General features: G+C 39.7%; 1 protein-coding gene across 1 annotated transcript in view; it reads right to left on the bottom strand.

Annotated features, from left to right (window-relative positions):
- Window positions 1-9560, bottom strand: part of crhr1 (corticotropin releasing hormone receptor 1) — a 166011-nt gene extending 156451 nt beyond the window's left edge. Inside the window, exons 1-2 of the mRNA XM_030793977.1 lie at window positions 9310-9560; window positions 8738-8901 (exon numbers count right to left, since the gene is read on the bottom strand). Coding sequence (XP_030649837.1) covers window positions 8738-8901; window positions 9310-9560 — 415 coding nt within the window. The remainder of the gene's footprint in view (window positions 1-8737; window positions 8902-9309) is intronic.
- Between the last annotated feature and the right edge of the window lie 11167 nt (window positions 9561-20727).

Here is a 20727-nt window from a genome sequence, read left to right as displayed (position 1 = left end):
CTGCAGGCAAATTTTCATTAGCATGTATCATCATCCACTGTAATAAAAACACTCTTATAGTTCCGCAGGCAGTATAAACCCTTGTTCATAAAAACGCACACAGTAATAGGGGGAAAAAATCATTAAAAAGATAATTGTGAGTTTATGTTAAAAAATGAAAATGAGAAATGAGACAGGAGAAATAGCAACATCCAATGGACAGGATACAAAACTGCAGTCATGTCAAAGATTGACATTTTCCCATAAAATAAAAAAATTGATCTTTATGGTTGTCCTTGAATTACCATTTGACATCTGCTTCATGAAACCAGGTAATAAAAAGTGACGTTTTGCTCCATGATGGCAGGGATTGGTTCTTGGAAATGAAGCCAACAGATGCAAGCAATGCCATCAACTGCAGAGGCTGAGATAGTTACATTGCCTGCAGATTACTGCTGTGAAATTGCAATAAAAATCTCTGTAAATCTTCTGAAACTGTGCTTATCTCATGAATCTCCTGCGCTAACCTTTTTTTAGTTTTCACAATTTGGTTTTACAACTTCCGCTTATTTCGAATCTAACGTACACTGAATATCCTCTACTTCACAGCTTGTATGACTCAACCACTTAGCACGTCTAGATGACATGACATACTAAAGCTATACTGCCATCATTTGCATTTAAAAAGTCTTTTCTTGTGTATTATAAGATTTCGTACATGTGCAGAAGCTGAAATAGACAACTTTTGAGGAATTTTGTGGACTTCGGCGTAGGACACGTCTGAATTGAGAGCCTCTACAGAATAGTCTGCATTAAAATTCGTGAATATCACAGTCGAGGTGTCATGTGATAGATGCATTTCGGAGACAAGGACTCACGGATTAAATTGCATTTGAATGGGCATAAAATTCAGATAAAAAATTCATTCTCCTCTGATCCAATCACTTCAACTGATCTAATCTCAAATACATTCTAAGCTCCTGTGCCAAATGTACCAAATGTTTCACGGCAAAACAAAGTTGTAATTGAGCTATTCTTCATGGGCGTAATTACATCACACTCATTCTGAGTAACGTATGACTAATTGTTAGTTGAGACTTCACAAGTGGTTCGAAGCTTTACAGATTTCTCGGAACATTTTGTACAGCAAGTGTTGCACCAGGTTGCATGAGTTGAGTCTCTTCTCTGAAGTATCAAAGTAATAGCATTAACATTTAATAATCCCTTCTGATCTGACATCTTACATAATATTCTTATTTCTTGATTAACATTTTACTGCGTTTAATAGATGAATGAGTGTTGAAGTTTAACTTTGGGACATGTCGGCAGCAAATCAATCCAGATTAAATTAGTAATCAGTATTAATCAATAAATATCTCTAAACTTTACACTCCGATATCTGTTTGGGGTTATGTACACATCTATAAAGGTCTAACACACGCAACTGGTCAGTTCACATATTCAAGCATACTATCACCTTTTGCCAGTGAAAATAAAGTCTACTTTGATACACCGGTTAGTTAAACTGCTCTTACTGGTCGGTGCTCTACTCTCTATTCTACCGATAAAGTGAAAGAGATGCATATGGCACCCCCTCCTTGCAACAATCTCCCTGTGAGGCAATAAAGATTACGTGCATATCATCCTCCTGAATGTAAATCTTTGTCTCAAAGGCAGGTTCAGGAACATTCGCATAAGCAATGCAGTCAGAGAGCTCTGGGTGGTTCTCTTCCTGTTGTTATCATCCTGCCACATGGTGGTGCGTAAAGATCCATCCCTACGAGGTTTCCGAGGTAACACTGGCGGCAGGCTGAAACATGATATACAGATGTGCCTAAACTGTGGCTGCCTAAACTCTGCCCATATCAAAATAGAGGCAATCAATCAGCAGAGGATTATGGGAAGGCACAGTAGGGAGTCCCACCACGGAGCTTTTGGAAGGAACCAGTTCAATGAATGATAATCCGAATCCAGCACGCACAAATACCATATGTTTTATTGTACCCATTTATTTTCTATCTCATATCATCATGGCTTGTAAATGACAAAAGACCAGCTGCTTATTGCAGCTCGAAATTAGGGTCTACTATTACACAAACTCATATATTTGTTTAGATTATGATGATCACACAGAAATGAAGCACATTACTCTTTCCATTCAGTGGTATATTCTCATATATGACTCATCCATACCATGTTTATGAAGTTCTCACCAACTCATAGAGGTTAATGTTATCTCTAAAACCCCAAAACTGAAGTCTTAACATTTTTGCACCATTCATAAAAGCCTGTAGTCAAGTAGGTATCCAAACAATAACTTGATTGGGGCTCTACAGATTCTGTGAAAATCCACGTTAGTGAGGAATGGGTCACAATTGTTTTGATGCAATGTTTGTATGCAATATCTTTATATTAATATTATAAATCCCAAAGAAAGATTCTCGTGAAACGTTTTATGTGGTCAAGCATCCACCTCAATTTGATTTACTGCTACACTCTGGTGAGGTTGGTCTGGAAAAGGTTGGCCTCATAAAACTAGTGATTTTACGTAGCGCATACAGCCATTAGTGTGTCACCTCATGTCATGTTACGACCCTTTTATCTGCCAATGCATCTGAAAAATTCTTTTCTTATCTATTTTCTGTGTACACTGGTTGTTAATGCACTCCTATAATCATGTTTGTGTTTTCACTCGTGTGTGTTCACTTCCTGGTTCACACAGAATGTTTCTTTTTCATCCCTGTGACACAGGTGGAGTGGATTGTCTTCCTCGGAAACGGATTGATTGGCTGATTTTCTAATGGCAAGTCTTATGAATCCATGCAACCGGCACAAATTGCCTACTGATTGGGAACTGTGTCTAGAATGGAAGACCTTGTTCCGCTCCGCAGATAAAAAGGTGAGAGCAGGAAAGAAATACAGAGACAGACACAAAAGAAAAGACGGATCAATCTGGGGATTTTTTTAGGGAACACTGATTGCTGAACTCATATTGGATCCTTGCATTTCAGTGGTACAGAGCAAAAGAGAAATGTCAGTGCAAAGCAGCGATGATTATACACCAGCTGATCACACATACACACACACACACACACACGCACGCACGCGCACGCATGCACGCACACACGCACGCACACACACACACCAGGTAAAGTGTGAGTAGCTGTTTTGCATTTGGTGCACGTGTGGGTGGGAGACCAGAATAGCTAGATGTTAGATCCTGGCAGAGTTTCACCAGTCGGTTTGTGTAAGTCGGTTTAGTGCACCAACTTCATTTTTTTATTATTCTACTTGGTTTTAACCATTTTTATTCAGATAGCATAACAAGCCTTGCTTGGGAAGCAAAGCTAGAATTGTGCAAACTGTAAAGTAATACAGTCTTTCTGACTGGTGCAGAGAACACGGTCCTTATGTGACAAGCTGTTCCTGTCTAGAGACGACAAAGGATGTGACAGTGGATAGAGGAAACTGAACCGACCAGTGTGGGACTGTTGGCCTGTACCAGGCAGCTAATTGGATACTCTCCTCTTTCAGAAGCGATGCAATGAGTGTCAGACACAGGACGTGGACTGTTTAAAACACAGACTTTTTTAGTCCTTGACAATTCTAGATGTCTTCTGATAATCATTGTAAGTGTTCGTATTGATGCTTCCTGTTTTGAATGCTGCTCATGGTTTTTCTTCTTCTTCTTCTTCTTCTTCTTCTTCTTTTTTTGTCTGCGACATCTCTGTTATGTTCAAACCACACACCACATTCATATCCATTGTACATTGGCTGTAAAGAGGAGCTAGTCTTGTAGTATTGTTATTTCTGGCACCCCTCGTGACCGCAAATAAGTTAAAGCTTATGAGGTTTTCTTACTTAATCAATCACAGGTAGGAAATTAATTTAATAAACCTGACAGGACACTGACTCAACACAAGGCCCAGGAATACAGCAATATGGTCTCTCACTCCTCAGGTGATTCCATGGAGTCAACAATTTTTAAAAAATTGCTGATTTAATCAACACAGAAAGAGGCAGGTTGATTACAATGTTATGTTTGGAAATATGTATGATCATCCAAGAGCCTTGTTACATGGTTTTGCTTAAGTATGTTTCAGTAGTTACTGTCGTATACTAAAACAGAAAGCTTATGAAAGGTTAGTGCCACACATCTGTGACAAGGCCATTGGGCAATGACTGTTTTTGGTTTTTAGCCTGCGCTTTTTTTTTATTGTTATTGTTGTTGTTCTATTTTTTCTTATGCCATTAGAGAAAAATGCACCAGAAAAATCTTGTTTATGTTGAATCAAGCCTTTATGAATATGCTGCCCAAAAGAATGAGCTGCCTCCGAATGTGTTATTTCAAGGATGCAACTAGAACCACTGCATGTCTTTTAGACAATATAAAAAATCTGCCACAACACATAAGTAATGTTGTTACTCCTAGTAACAAGCCTTTCCACAATTCAAATGTTTTTGAGGTTTTTGAAACACTTCCCGTAGCAGTAGTTGAAACTTCCTATAACAGTGCACATACACATGCTTGAAACAGATCTATCCAGATCTATATGGGTTAAATCCATAGAGAACCTATATCAAAGCACTACCTTGTCTGAATTTCATACATTAACCTCAAGTTCTTCTAGTCTCAAGATCTTCTTAACTGATTTCTACATCACTGGAAAAGGTTTGCGGCGCTGACACTCTTTCAATAGTCGCTCGCTATTTTTTACTTTAAAATGTAGTAACAACGCTGATGAATGGGCCTATAATACTGTAGCGACATCCTTGAACTTTCAGTTTCCCAGCATCAGCAGGGACGTGTGATTAATCATACCCAATTCATTGAAATGTTAAACACAGCACAGGGGAAGACAATGAGATTTTATGACTTTGCGAACATCATCGCTCAGTCAAGACTTGAACCGATGCGATGTGTCATCCAAGATCGTGACTACAATGGAGTCATTTCGCCTTATCTGGTTACCGTTTTTAGCCTAAAAGGACCTAAGCATATTGGTGAAACGCTCAGGAGTTCTGCATTTTTTTTTTCTAGCAGTGAGAGAACAGACCGACTTGCTCTATCATTTTGTGTAAATGCATCCTTCACCAAGGACTTGTTTTTGTGTGTGAAAAAAGGGTAAAAGAGAAAGGTGTCAGAAAGAGAAGGTGTGATCTCGTTTGTAGTGTAGTCGAAATCTTTTTGCTTTGTAACACAGCTCAATATATCAGTCCATCACAGTTGTTCTGAAACCACTAAACAGTCTTTTGACCTGCGTTCTCTGTGAATATAAGAAAACATCCTAGAACTCAGAGTGAAATTTCAACACGTTCACCAAAACCAAATACACTCAAAGTCAGAAACACATTCATAAATGATCTCAAGAAAATATGTTCAAATTATCCACAGGTGATTTATCAAAAGGGCATATCATGTGAAACACAAGATCATATTTAGAGTTAGAAGTTGATGTCAGATCAAAGCTCATTGCCAGTAATAGCTGTTTATCCCATTTATACTTGTACCTTCATCTGTCATTATTTTCTTCAAAGCCAAAGGCTCTAATAGAGAGAGGGAAAAATGACTGGTGATGATATTACTAATGACATGAATAGTTCGAAGAGCTCTAATGATCAGATTAACATTACTCAGACGCGAGTTACTGTGTGAAATTTCTCTGTCAACTTGCTTAGAGCACACACATAATACACTAAGCCAGTGCTGTCTTCACAGGAGCACAAGGTCTTGAGAGTTGATGGCAAAACTAAATACCTAAGGCAGCCAGTTTTAATTGTATTGTATTGTTTTGTTTTGTTTTTTAAGGCTGCCACAGTTCTAAGAATACCATCTGGTATTGGAGATTCCACTGAGTCATTAGGGAGGAAATGTCAAGGAAATACCACCTGTCCTTCGTATTAGGTCATAAGGTCTTTGATTTTATTTGCTCTTTTTTTTTTGTCTTCATTTCCTGCTGTAGGCAATCCTGCGATCAAAGTCTAAACCCTTGGCTATATAATTGAAAAGAATGAGTCATCCAACCTGCGACTGTGCCTCAGTATTTGGAAAAAGCCCAAACTCAATCCTATGAGGACACGGTCTCACAGCATCTCCACTTATTGATACCTATAAAAGGACCCCCATGTACATTAGTCATCCCAGTTCACAACCAACCGGAACGCTGTCAAAATATGACCCTGTGGCAACACTCCTTTCATCAAACACAAGGTATAGAATGAAAAACGGGTTTTAATGAATAGAATAGAATAGAATAGAATAGAATAGGTCCACCAATAAACTGAATGTTTTAATTGACTGTACCCTTTAACATAGCAAGTTTAAACAATATATAATTTAGTTATAATATGAAATGTGTGACATAAACAACTTTCATATTTAATACTTTATATTCCATATTCCTGATACATAATAGAAATATTGTTTAACTTCATATGGTGCGTCCACTCTATTATGTCCTTGTAATATACCTCCTGTGGATGTTGCCAATAAACTCTATATTGCATTGAGATCATTTGACATCATAATAAATCAAATTTGAGATTACACAAATAAAATCTCACATAGTTTTTTGCAGGTAATATAGTTAGCATAGTTAATTTTGACTTTTAACTTATTTAGATTTTTGAGAGGCTTCAACTACTCTAGATAATTGTTGATAATTGTTAAGATATCCATTCAGAAAACTACATTAACTAAACAAAAAGTCAGGAAAACAGCTTTTGAATGTTCTGTTCATTCTATTTTTTCCTGTTTCAGTTCCTCTCCATAACCCGGGGACTGTAACATTTCTTGTCAATTTTGCTTATTGAATCAGTGTTTGATTCATTGTTGTAACTGTGTGGATACTTGCTGGGACAGACTCTGGGAACATATCAGTGTGAGACAATACCACAATGCCACTGAGCTTATCTTGTAGCATGCTAATGGAAAGGCAATGCTCTAGTCTAACAGGTGCAAAGATTAAAATAAATAAATAAATAAAAAATATAATCTTAAGTTTTCAATAAACTGTAATACATTTCTCAGCAACTACATTCTTCAAAATACCAAATTATTTCAAGACATTATCTCCATATATATATATATATATATATATATATATATATATATATATATATATATATACACATATACACACACACACACACACACACACATCTGTGGATGAAATGTAATCATTTCATTTAAGTCCAGTTTGTCTTTAGTAAGTCTAGTCAAATGAACTAGTGCATTGTTTGTTTAGCTTACCAGTATCAGTCTTGTTGAATTAATTATTGTAACATTTATTAGTTTTACTGATGTAAATCTTACAATTAGATTTATCACTGTTCGTAGCACTAGTAAGTATTAATTAAATTACCAATAAGTTACTAAAAGTCAATCAGTTTTAATACGTACAAAAACACAAACAATTTAACGTTTTCATATTTTGCTTTAACATACAGCTGAGGAGTAAGTGCACATGTAAAATGCAAATTAAGGTTCATTTCAAAATACAGGTGCAAGAACTAATACAGCTTACAAGTTGAAGTTAACTTGGTCAAAGCCACCACGTCTGGGGATGCAGGGTTTCCGTTAGCCGGTAATTACGAACTTTTGCCTGGTAAAATTTATAAAAAGAAAAAAACAAAACAATGCATTTAAAAACTTGCCGGTCAAAATGTCCGGTAATAATGCTCATACAAAACGTAGCTATAATGAATTGCATTAAAATGGCGCTGCCAAGTCATCTGGAGGACGAAAGAGTTATACGGTTTATGCACATTACAAGCTGCAAAGACATATTGGACATGGTTAATTTCAAATTGGCAACAGAGGACTTTGCCACAATGGAAAAAAGGAGAAAATAAAATGTCACTTGGAAGCCTACAGGCTGCATCTGATGCCATGTAGGCCTAGCCTTTTTTTAAACAGGCTACAGATGTTACAGGTTACAGATGTTTCACAATAGCCTACATTTTAGCTGATGTTGAGGTTTTGCTCAATAGTTACTATTTGTTTTGCTTACTTGTTACTGTTCATTAAATAGTCAAACTGATTTGAAGTCGTCATTCTTTTGTCAACCTACGTGTGCATTATATTTGTGTTTGTAACTAGGGGTGTAAGAAAATATCAATACACTTCAGTATCATGATATCATGTTTTGTGATACTGTATCAATTCTCAAAAACACTGTATCACCAATGCAGTGTTTTTGGATACGGAGGGAGTCAACATTTCAAGCAAAATAATCCTGTGTGTGTGCATGCATTCTTGAGTAAGACAGCTCCAGTCACAAAAATGATTTGTAACAAGTGTGTGTGCAACTAATCCAGTCACAATCTGTGAAAACAATGTTAGTGTTTTGTCTTTTGAGCAAGCTAAATTAACTTCCTATTTCAAACTTTGAAAGCGGATTAATGCAAAAAAAAAAAAAAAAAAAATTCTGCAGTGCATGAATTCAAACTTTAGGGCATCGCTTGGCTTCATCTTTTTCAAGTTCATTTACCCAAGAAGCTTGTTTTTGACAAACTGTGCCTTGGATGACAATAGTTGCCGATCCAGATTTAGAAAGATCCGGGATTCTACCTAAAGGGAAATCAACTGGGAGTTGAGGTTCCTGGCCAAACATAAGGAAAAGAGGGGACTCACTGGTAATCTGGTGGACTGTAGTGTTGTAGCTAAACACCAACTGTGGGAGGTACTGAGGCCAGTGTTCATTTGAGAGAGTGCACAACAGATTGTGCATCGTGCAGTTAAAACGCTCATACTGACCATTCTCTTGGGGGTGGCATGGCGTGGTACGGGTCTTCTGAATCCTATACCACTCATACAGCTCGCTTCCCTGATTCCTCTGTTCATCATGAAGTTGGTGCAACACTTCAAGCTTCAGGCACTCCGGAAGGAAGAGTTGTAACAACTCCTCCACCCCGTCAGATCTAAAAATCCTGTGGTAAAAGAGGTTATCCACAAGTGGTATGTGGCCCCACTCACCCAAAAGACTTTGCTTGGGGAAAGATAACTTCTCCCTCTCTGGCCCAACTGGGCACATGTTTCTTGCGCCAGAAGGGAAAAAAGCACTGATCGTCAGGTCTGCCTCTTGGAGCATCTTCTAGTGCGCAGAGGAATGGCCTGAAAGGACCATTATGGCTGACAGAGTTGCAGGCTGCAGGTTTCCCCCGATGGCTTCCTGCAAAGGAGCTGGTAGCATGAATCCAGCAAGGGCAGCTGTTGGAGTTTCAGCGAGGACCCCAAGGCGTTGCCGGAACAAGGGGTCAGCGTTCTTGTTGGCACGTCAAGGTCTATAACAAAGAGTAAAATTAGATGCTGCCATTTCAGTGACCCACCTTTGTGCATTGGCCCCTAGTTTGGCAGTGTTCACATGGCTTAACCGGTTATGCTCAGTCCATAGCACACATTGTTGGCCCCACAAATACTCATGAAATTTGTCTGATGTTGCCCACTTCAAACCCAAGAACTCCAGTTTCATGGAGCTGTACTTTCGCTCTGCAGGGTTGAGACTCTGGCTGGGGTATGCAACAGGACACAATTTGCCATCTTGCTCCTGTGAAAGCACCGCTCTAACCCTATGGACCATGGTGACTGGCATCTACCTCAAATAAAAGGGAGGGAAAAGTTAGCAAAGGCAAAGGTCGGAGCACGAACAAGTCACACATTCAAATCCTGGAGGCTTTGCTCGCATTGAGCAGATCAGATAGTCTCAAGAGGTGACCCATGTCCCTTACGGCCCCTTGTCCCTCCTCGTTCAGCTACAATGCAGTGTGGAGGGCCAGCCAGCTTTGCAAATCCCTCTACAAAATGCCGATAGCTACAATTATCTACAGCAGACACTTTTTGCTGGGTCTGCTGAAACACCCTTCCGGGAGATAAGGTGGCTCAAGTAACGAGCCTCTTTTCGAAAGAAACAACACATCTCCAATTTAGCCTTCACCCCCTCCTTCTCCAAACAGCCCAGCACCATCTCCAGGTGCCTCAGAAGCTCATCTGCATCAGAGGAAAAGATATAGATACAGACTCAGATACAACCACAATGATTATCACATTCATGCCCAGTACCCCTGGTGTGCTAAGGGAGCCAGAACTCCCAGGGGGGTCCCTAACCACTAACCAACCCCTTTTCGAGATCGTTTTTCCTATTTCAAGGCCTTTCGCTGTTTCAGCCAATGGCAATCTTAGAGTTGGCCCTGCATATGCTGTTGGAAGAAACTTTCAAGTATGGTAGATACCACTGACCCTGTGTGTAAAAAACAACTCATCCCCCCCCCCCCCCCCCCCCCCCCCTTCTGACAGCTACTGTGGGATACTTGCCTCATAAGAAGGAAATGGGCTGGCTTACCAGGTTAGGTAGACTGGAGCCAAGAATGCCCCCTTCCAACGGGTAGCTCTGCACACTGGAGGGGCCTAGTTTTCCAGCAGCTAAGAGGTGGTATTGACCTGAGCAACAGGCGGGCAAAGACGTGGCAGCTCGCCATGGTCATTGTCACATTTCAATGCATAGTGCCCTGGCTGCTGACACCTGCAGCAGATGACTGTGTTTGGACGACTGACAAAACACCATACAAGGAGAGGCACAAAGACCGGAATACTCGTCTCCGTTAACAAAATACAGATCCTACTGACTACACCACTTTTGTGGCCGAACGTTGGTGATATATGAGAAGAGACCAGATCAGACTACGCCACCTAAGGACTTGCACCTTAAGATTTGTAACAATCAACTCAAGCTGAGAGGCTCCCTGAAGCACAGATAAGCGGTATAAAAATAAGTCATGCGAGAGACGTGTATTCCAGTTGACTGGGCGATTTTATTAGATAAATAACATGAATCCTAAGGAGGAATACGTCATTAGTAACATGCCTTTACAATAAAAAAATAGAATATGAACATAAACACTTTAGCCAGGGACAGAGCAAAGAGCAAAGGATGGAAACCGCAAGACTGGGGTACTGGCTGTCAAATAAAAAGAAGAAACAAAGCCAACGCGCCAGAATATAAGTGTGGGCCAATGAGTGCAGTTACCTGGGGGGGTGGAGGCCAGCTCATCAAACTCACTCCAAGTGTCCCAATATTTAGGATTCCACATCACAAACAAACACACACACACACAAACACACAGCAAGTCATAGTACAATGTGAGGGTGCTTGTTAATATTACGCTTAGTTCACCTCATGCAGTGTGGGGAGACGTTGATTGCGGTAACAGAGACAGCTGTGGGAAGGGGAAAATTGCGCTTGCGATGAACTACAGTGACCAAAAAGAGACACGTCGGTCCAGAAAGTGCTACCACTAGCCGGTTACAAATGTATCCCGAGTACATTGCAAATAAAGTTTAGCTAGCTAGCTAACCATGTTGGGCTGGCTTCTTAGCTAAGTGAACTGTAAGGATACAATCCTGCAGGGACATCTAAGAAACATTTCAAAACTCTAATAATTCATTTCTACTAATCACCAATAACTAAATATGTTCATACAGATATTTGTATGTCTATTACTTGCCCATAATCTCAAAGTTGCTAACCACTAGATAATCTGCTGCATATAAGTGTGACAGAGACGACTGAGGCGGCTGGGTGTGTGCTGCACACCAGCCGAGCGCGTTCTTTCCTGTTAGTTTTGAGTTGCCTGGATCCGGGAGTATGGAGCATGTGCAGTAGCTAGCAATACTTGTTTCACTGATCCAAAGTAACTCATCCTCCTTGAATCAATATATGTTGATCTCGCTCATCAGAATTGTTGTAGCTTGACATTACACAAACAAGAACGAATCATGTAACAAACATAAACACAATACATTCATATTATACAAACATAGTTCTGTTTTGGTAATAAAACACATGCCTTTGTCGAGTTTTTTGAGTGTATATCATACTTTTTCATCTTGTCAGTTTTTGTCTTTTTTTCTTTTCTTTTCTTTTTCTCATTTTGCCACCACAAATTTATTAGACATAGCCTTCGGCATTGTGAGAACAGGCTAAATTTTACCATCTGGTCCTTTTGCCAACAGGGACTACTCTATACATAAGAGAGTCATAACAATGCTATTTATTTACTTGTTTTGTTGGGATGACCTAGATTCCTTTTCCTAAACTACCAGGTTTTAAATTGTATGTTTAGAATCCTCCCAGGAGATTTTCTTTCTGGCATTCTCTTTCCTGTTTAATAAGATCCAAGAAAAGCCCACCTGCATGCATTTATAGCTGTCAATCATTCAGGCAAATTTGCTGTTATTTTCCAGGTATATGCTTGTGGAACTATACCCATATTTACTTAAGAGACTCGGTTCTCTGGAGCTAAAGGTGGCATTCTTTCTAAATGATAGATTTACTACTAGATTTAGGTGTTACAGAAATAAAGGCTTCTTCAACTGGTAAATCTAAAGATATTTCATATTTCATATATAGAACTTTGTTATTTCCATTTAGTGACCAATAGAAAGTGCTTATTGCAAACTGGTCATTGGCACACCTCCACCTCCACAACAACTCCATTTTGTATTTATCTGTGTATAAAGCAGTTCCCATTACAATGATTTCTGTTTAAACTTTTGTTTTTTAAAGGCATATAATGATGCCACGTTCAGTTATTAGCAGTTTTTCTCCTTTCACGAGAGCTGTTTTCTCATTCAGAGCACAGAATCTCTTCAGCTTCAGTGTTAGTGATTTGTGAATTCATGCTGGGTAGTTTTTCCCCATTATGTTGGCACATATAGCCATTTTGCGAAAGACTTCTCATTCATCATGTATCTATACATCACTTCAGTCGAAGCAGGAGCAGCTGGGGCCATCTTTTCACCCAAAGTAAGAACTAGACCATGTAAACAACTGAATCAAGTGCTAGTTCATATTTGGTATTTGTTCTCCCGTTAAGAACTACCTCCCAGACAGCTGTTATTAACTGGAGCCTTTCAAATTCTAAGGTCCAAAGACATCCCTGTTATTCAAGGCAACGTGAAGTCAGTAATGCGCTGCTTGGAAGGGTAACATAATTCTTAGCTGTGTAATCAACTCTCACCAGGGCTTACTGGTATCATCCACCGTGGAAACATTTGTTTTGTCTAATTACTTCAGCCAGTGGCAACATTGACCTTTATAGGTCAGGATTCATTCACCCAACAGCATACGTAAACAAGAGGCGAGAATACAACTGGTGAGGTAGATAGCGATAATTAACGTGGACATTCTCCTGGCTGTAGAGGAACACCGTGATGCAACCCACCAAAAGGTCAGTAAGGACATGGAGATTACTCCCTCAACAGTGAAACTAAATGTTTCTTATTTGCTGTTCATTCATATTCAAATATTCATATTCCTGCAAAATGAAAAAAAAAGAATGGGAGGCATCATATTGAAATGAAAAGTTGAGTGTTGAGTGTAATGTGTCATAACTCATAATTATGTGCTTTAGAACATTGTAATTGCTGTTTTACAAGCCCTGGCTTAAACCTCAATACAGTTGGAAGTGCAGCACAAGGTTATCCATATAACATATGCATTTTAATAACCGCAAGCATTGTAAGCCTTCTAATGGTTGTACTTATGTATAATCAGTAGAGTTTCAAATAATTAATTTAATGAATCATTTATACAAGTAACTCAACAATCATGTTAACCCCCCCCCCCCCCCCTCCCCAGTCAAATTAAAGCAGGTACATTCACCCTTAATGTTATAATTATACATTTGAAGATGTAGAAATCAAAATGTGAAATTGAAGTGTTATCTTTATTTTCAGGAGCCAAAAGAAACTCTCTATTATCTGAGAGTAAATTCATGCACAGCACATAAAATGAATATCCATAGCCAATGTGTTATCACAGACATAATTGCAAATTTCAATTAATGTCAGTGTTTTTACTCATTTCACCTACCATTCAGTGAACATGTGGATACGACACAATCCCTTTCATTTCGCAATGAGGTCTTGACAATGTCAGATCAAGATAGGACTTCCTCCTTCTTTGTCAGTTTCTATCCCTTCCTCTCTGCAAATGATGTTGTTGTCCATACAAATAATGTAATAACTTTTGCTAAATGGTTTTGTTTGAAAGAATACCCCCTCTGGCTTTTTGCACAGACACATCCACACACAAACCAAACAGACGCTGACAACAATGAGAAGCAAACCTCATTATAAACTTATAAAAAGCACAACCAGGGAGAATTTTTGCTGAGAAATAATTTGCATATTGTATGATTCATGCGGACAAGCATTCATATTTTCATAGATCATTATGGGTTGTTGTGTTAAATGGGAAATCTACATTCAGCAAATCATTATGACTAAGGGCCTTAGCATCAGACTAAAGTCTTTTGTAATGATTGCAGTGATAAAATGATCGCGAATATTATCATGTTTTTGCCCTGTGATGTACTACTGCACTCAGATCCTCTCAATGGAAATTGGGAGAAATATGTACCTTGTTTTGTAAGAGGCTGTAATTTCATATACAATGCGGTTAAATGATGAAGATGCCTGAGGTGAATTAGGAGGTAGTTTTAGGAGGTAGAATCCCAATCTAGAAAACATGACGACAGATCTTACTCTAGAAAACCTGACTATCTGAGGTCAAACAAACTGTTTTGGTACATACTTACTCGGACGGAAACAGTATACTGATTTTCCTTCCAAACAAGGCGGTATAAGACAAAGAGGAGACCTGCTCTCTACATTCTGTCTGCCTGTGTTGACTAACTGTGGCCGGCCGCTGTTGCCGAGTGCCCTGGATTTGACAGTGAATCATACATCAGCTGTGAGTGAGGAGAACAAGTCTCACTGGAGAGAGGATTCTGACAGAGAATGAATGATGAGTGGAGATAGCGCCAACAGGGACAGTTGATAACTGTGGAATGGCACAGAGCACGAGAGGAGAGAAACAAATGCTCCACTCTTTCATAGAAAAAGAGAACATGAATTACATTTGCCTTGGATGACTGTAACTGTTTTTTCCCGGTGTACTATTGTTCTTTTCTTTTCGGAGTATTCAGGATAGTCCTGTGCCAGTAGTGATATGAATGGTAGTCATTTTCAGATGGAGACCCAGAAGAGACCCAGCATCCTCTTTCATTTCTGACCAATAGTTTAACAGGCCTCGAGTCAGGAGGTGGAGTCATACTGCCTGGGTGAACCTGAGCAGCAGTAGCCATGTTTGGGTTTTTTTTGGGAGGGGGGTGGGGGGGGGGGGGTCCCTTTACTCCTGCTGCAGTGACGAGGGCTTTGCTAAAGAAGCTGGCATCACTAGCATCAGCTGGAACAGACGGAGAGAGGGGAGGGGGGGGGGGGGGGGAGTACAGTAGCAACATTTTGCTAACCTACTAGAAGCCATGTTCATTTGAAGTGTAAGGTGAATATGTCTGATAAGCAGCTGGTGAACACACTGTTGTAGTTTTGTGATCACATCACTATAACTGAAGCTGTTTGTTCCCCTATTACACAATTTATGCTGAGAGAGAGCAAGTTATAACTGATACAATTAGAGCAATGATTGAAAGGGATGAAACTGTGTTTTGAGGACTCTCAACTGAAAAAAAAAAAATTATTTGTTTGTTTGTTTTTATTTTAAGCTGTCATTGAGGCTCATGTTTTGATGGGTTTGCTGGCTAAAACACTAAGTGGACAGGGCCTGCACAGGTTCACACTTTTGAGAGAAGCAGGAATTCAAACGGACAGATGCTTGTAGTGGAAACTGAATTGAGATGCTAACAAACGTTATAACCCTTAAGACACGACAAGTGTTGGAGCCTTGTTGAAATACTAACAAGACTCACAGAGGGATGACCACACCGTGACCTCGATGCGCTGGTATCAAAGCGCAGGCCAAGTCCCTTTTGCATTGTGTCATCTGCATAATTAACCCATGGGTCAATTGGAGAAAAACAACAGCTCAACCTGTATGTATGCAGAAGGTCCTCTTGGCATTAGAGAGATTTCTTGGACTATTCTAGTTGTTGGAGTCTTGTCGTCAAACCCTTAAACATAAATTTTCAGCACCCCCCCCACCCCTTCACACACACACACACACACACACACACACACCCTACAGCCACTCCACCCACAGAAACACACACAAATAGACACACAAGAACCTTATTATCCGTGGAAATGTAAGGGTCACCTCTGAGAACCTGTCTAGACGCTCACACCCACCTAATATTTTTGACTCAAGCACTTCAGCTCCCTATTAATAGGAGCCCCCTCTGGGCTCCATCTACCCCCACCCATCTCTCTTACTCTCTCCTTAAGTCTTGAATATGATTCAGTCACACTATCCATAGCTTTCTGTGGACAATGCAATTACTTCGTCTCTCTGTGAGTATGTGGATGTCACAATGTGATATGACAAAAGGAGAGGAAAAGTTCATTCATACGCTTGGTCAGACTGACAGCAATCTACACAAACAGCTTTGAGCAAATTAATTTAAAAAAAAAAAAAGAATTTGCTGTTCTTTTAAAAACTTGTGTATCGGTCAAAATAACGACTGAATTTTTGACTGAAAAGTCAAGCAGTCTAAGAAAAGAGCTAGACAAAGTAATATTGCTTCAAAAATAGGTGAGTGCAGGTTACTTGACCCACTAGGGAAATGATTTTATTAAGCTATTTATTTGCTTATTTTCATGTAATGTCTTCCTCTTGTTTTTCTCCTTTTGTCATATTACTTAGTGTGTTGTTGGTTTGTCTTTGTTTAGCTTTGGCTAAGAAATAATCCTTTGGACAGAAATGTGAATGTGTGAGATCTCTTTCTTGAAGCAGGTTCAGCTGTTTTAGCCTCGTCAATGCTAAACACTTGTGACATGTGAGAATGTGAGCGCAGAGGAGCTAACACATCTGTCAAATATCCACAGGTGTGTGGAGTTGGCTGCTTTATGTCAGAAATATGTGCGCTGCCTCAAGGCAAATCACACCTGCGTCTTCATCCTCTGAAAATGTGCCATGTCCAGCAATCTCAGCGTGTTTTCACGTATGAATAGAAGCAAGAGCTAACCCCCACACGCACTCCCAATGGTTTAACTCGTTTAAATGAAAACCATTTAAATTAGATGCTTCTATGTGTCAGAGATCTAATTAAGATTCAGATTTAATTGACCTAATAATCAGATAATCACACACCCCAATCCTTAATTTTAATCTTAGTTCATTATCAAAGCGATTTTGACCTAAGTCACATTTTCATGTACATTCTGTGGAATTTTTTCATATGTGTTCAGAGGGGCCTGAAATGTGAATTGATTAGAATGTGATTTTTACCGACAGTTTGCTCTGAGAGATTTATAAAGTATCCTGTGGCTTTACTTTTAAACATACAAGAGCTCAACAAACATGATTAATAATGACACAGCTTATACTCTGATCATCCTCCAAACCAGCATATCCATACTCATGTTTAATTGATATGTATTATGGAATTGGGACATATGTTCTGCTATATTAGTAACTTTCATATTCAATATGAGGTCATGTGATGGGTACGATGTCTCTCGTGTCTCATGTCTCTCATGTTTTTGAGCAAACGTGAGAGTCTAGTCCTGAAAAATAATGTATTCTGCAAGGAGATTTTCAATCAAAAATGAAATATTTTCAGGATAAGTCCTTTTTTTTATCCATAAATAAACCAGCTTGCCATGATGCACATATGTTGACATGCCACTACAGAGAACAAGTAATGTATGAAATCTTATTTAGTTATGTTTTGGTATGGAATATGTTGGATAAAGTAGGTTATTGAAGATGATCGACTAGAATGTTCTGTTCAGTTTTTCTCACATTGTCTTCAAGCCCCTCATTTTCACCCACACATTACTGATCGCAAAACGCGTCGGTCTCTCGCAGTGGCATCGAACGCAAAATGAAACCCAAAATGACCAACACCCCAAAGTAAATTGCTAATTTTATTTGCGATCCTGCACATCTCGCTCTTTGACCCCTCCTCCTCTTCCTCACGCACCTGCGTCTTCCCTCTGTTAAAGCCATGCCTTTTTCATTTTAAAATGAAGCCGGAGTCAGATTTATTGCTCTGTCTCCCCCGTCGGGCGTTTGATGTTATACGTCGAAAATAATAAAGAGACGCTTAGATGAATATTGATTGAGGGTCTTTTTTTATCGGAGCTTAATGGTGGTTACAGACAAAGAGGAGGAGGAGGCATTCTGTGTGTGTGTGTGTGTGTGTGTGTGTGTGTGTGTGTGTGTGTGTGTGCTGCACAAGTCGTTACTGGGTGCAGACGTGTTGCTAAGTGGAGACAGTGTCTTTGGATTGAGATATGAACATACTCCCATGACCCCAGTGCAATGGATAACAAGCACCTTACATACACACTCAAGCATACCATAATGACAAGCAAGTGTGACCATACTGAATCCTATACAGTTATTCCCTTGAATAACTGTATAGAGAGGGTTTTTTTTTTAGTCATATTAAACAAACATTAAAAGCAACTATATCATAGCAGTGTAAAAATCACATTTTAACATTTCCTCTGGTGAATCAGACACTAGTGTACATCCAAATATGTCACAATTTATGATACACTTACAGATAAAAATTATGAACGGGTAATTGTTTGGTCTTTTTGATTTTTTTTTCTTTTCTCTTTTAGCAAGTATACTCAAGAAGCCGAAATTCCCCTTGTGAACTACATCATTCTTGTACTCTCCTAAATCAGTACTGATGAACAACAGATTCAAACTATTCCAGTTCTGCTCTCTGGAACCCACACCGTGGCCATTAAAGCAAACCTCTGTACATTTTTCATTCATAAGCTAGACATTTTGCAGGTCTCTAGAGTTTCCTTGCCATTTACTCAAATCTAAATTCAGACATGTGACATGTGACTGAAATGGATAGCACTACCACGGGTTAGAAAAAAAGCTGACAGACACCTGCAGGATCTTTGTTTGGTCTATTCCCATTGAAAGAAACAGGCCAAAAACAACCAACCAAACAAAGCAATCGATATTTATACATATACAGTATATATGTACATTGATTTATCCTTGACAGCTCAAACAATGAGGTCAAGGCAGAGCAGATATCCATGAAGCTTCTCTGTCATAGAATACAGAGACCAGGCTGAATGACAGATATTGATCTAGGCCACATTCTCTCACCTGCCTCAATGCCAATGATGTTCAGAAGGCAAAAGAAAAAAATGTCTTTAACGTCTGCTTCCTCTCAGAGAAGCTCAGGTAGCTGCTGGAGCAATGTTCTCATGTTAGAGGAAATATGAAGTGTAAAACAGAATGTAAAGTCATGGTATGATACTCTGTGTGTGTGCGTGCGTGTGTGTTTGTGTGTGTGTGTGTGAGCGTGTGCGTGCGTGCGCGTGCACGCGAATACGTGTGTGTGCATGTGCATGCACATATGCGTGCGTGTTTGTGTGTGTGTGTGGGGGGGGGGGGGGGGGGTTGGGGTGTCTGTGCGTGCATGTGCGTGCACCTCTGCGTGCTGCATGTGCGTTGGTCGGAGTGCGTATTTAAATGAATGTGTCTCTAGTCTGTCATCAGCACCAGAACTGAGCTTGCCTTAGGTCATGTTCTCCTGCTGCATTTTGTTCACACTGTCTGTGTTGGTGTTTTTGGTTTTTTTTTTTTCCTTTGTTTTTGTTTTTTTTTTTTTTTTTGGAAAGCTATTTAAAGACAGGACCTCTGGGCCAAATGGAAAAGGCCAAAAGTCTCTATAATTATTGTAATTATTCAAAATGGCAATCAAGAGCTAACCTTTCAGCTCTACTATCCTCAGTCAGCTCCTCCCTGACGTATGACAGCGGGTAACACTGGCAGGGGAGAGTGTGGGTGAGGGAACTTGGGAGTGGTTATGAATTTGTGTAAAACTTTAGGCATGTGGGTGCGTGTTGTACATATGGAATCTCGCCATGTAGCTTATTCACATCTTACACGGAAACTGTCAGTTCTCGACAGGTTTCCCCTCACGCGAGCTTAGATAGCTTCATGCTACGCGAGAGTGTCTCAGTCTCTCATACAGTCACGTAGCACAAAGCCTAGCAAAGGAGAGGAGGAATTTGAAAACAAAAGACCCTATTTAATGTCATGTTGAAAGGGCACAAAGTGGTGGTAGAGCTGAAAATTTCGTTCTCTGGGGAGAACCCACACACACAAACACAGAGTGAGACATGATTAACCAGGCTCTATCAGCAACCCAATTTATCAGTGCAGTAGGTAACAGTGCTAGGTGTTGACAGCCGCTAACGCTAAGCCCCTGCGGATACGTTGTCATTTCCCATAATTAATGGCTCCATGGTGACATTAGGGATGATAGGACTGCCCCTCGTTTGGTGTAGTTAGTCTGCTGGATTCCCCGATACAGTATATGCGGTGGAAGAATAATGTTTCTCTCTGCATCTGCTGGGTCAAGTGGGGGCATAAGATACCAAAGACAGTTTGCTAAATACAGGGAAAACCGGAAAAAAAAATTTTTTTACTGAAATGCAGGCAGGTTAAACCAAACATTTGGTCAGTTAATAAAAAACATTTAATCTGAAGCAATTAGAGTATAAATATGACCACAGTAGGTACACTGTCAACAACGTACCTCATCTACACCACCAAGTTTAAGAGCTGGACTAACCCGAGAGGGAAACGCAGGTTCTTTAAATGGTGGAACTGGTACAACCCAAATTCAAGGCAAATGCCAAATCTCATTGTCACGCTGGTGGTGTGGTGCAGGACCCAAGTGCAAGACACGATGGTTGAAGGTGACAAAACTGAGGACTTTACTTGAACTGAAGATCAAAAT

The sequence above is a fragment of the Chanos chanos genome, chromosome 16 (genome assembly GCF_902362185.1).
Source record: "Chanos chanos chromosome 16, fChaCha1.1, whole genome shotgun sequence".
NCBI classification, from domain to species: domain Eukaryota; kingdom Metazoa; phylum Chordata; class Actinopteri; order Gonorynchiformes; family Chanidae; genus Chanos; species Chanos chanos.
The sequence above is the reverse complement of the archived record's forward strand: the minus strand, read 5'-3'. Positions and strand labels throughout refer to the sequence as shown.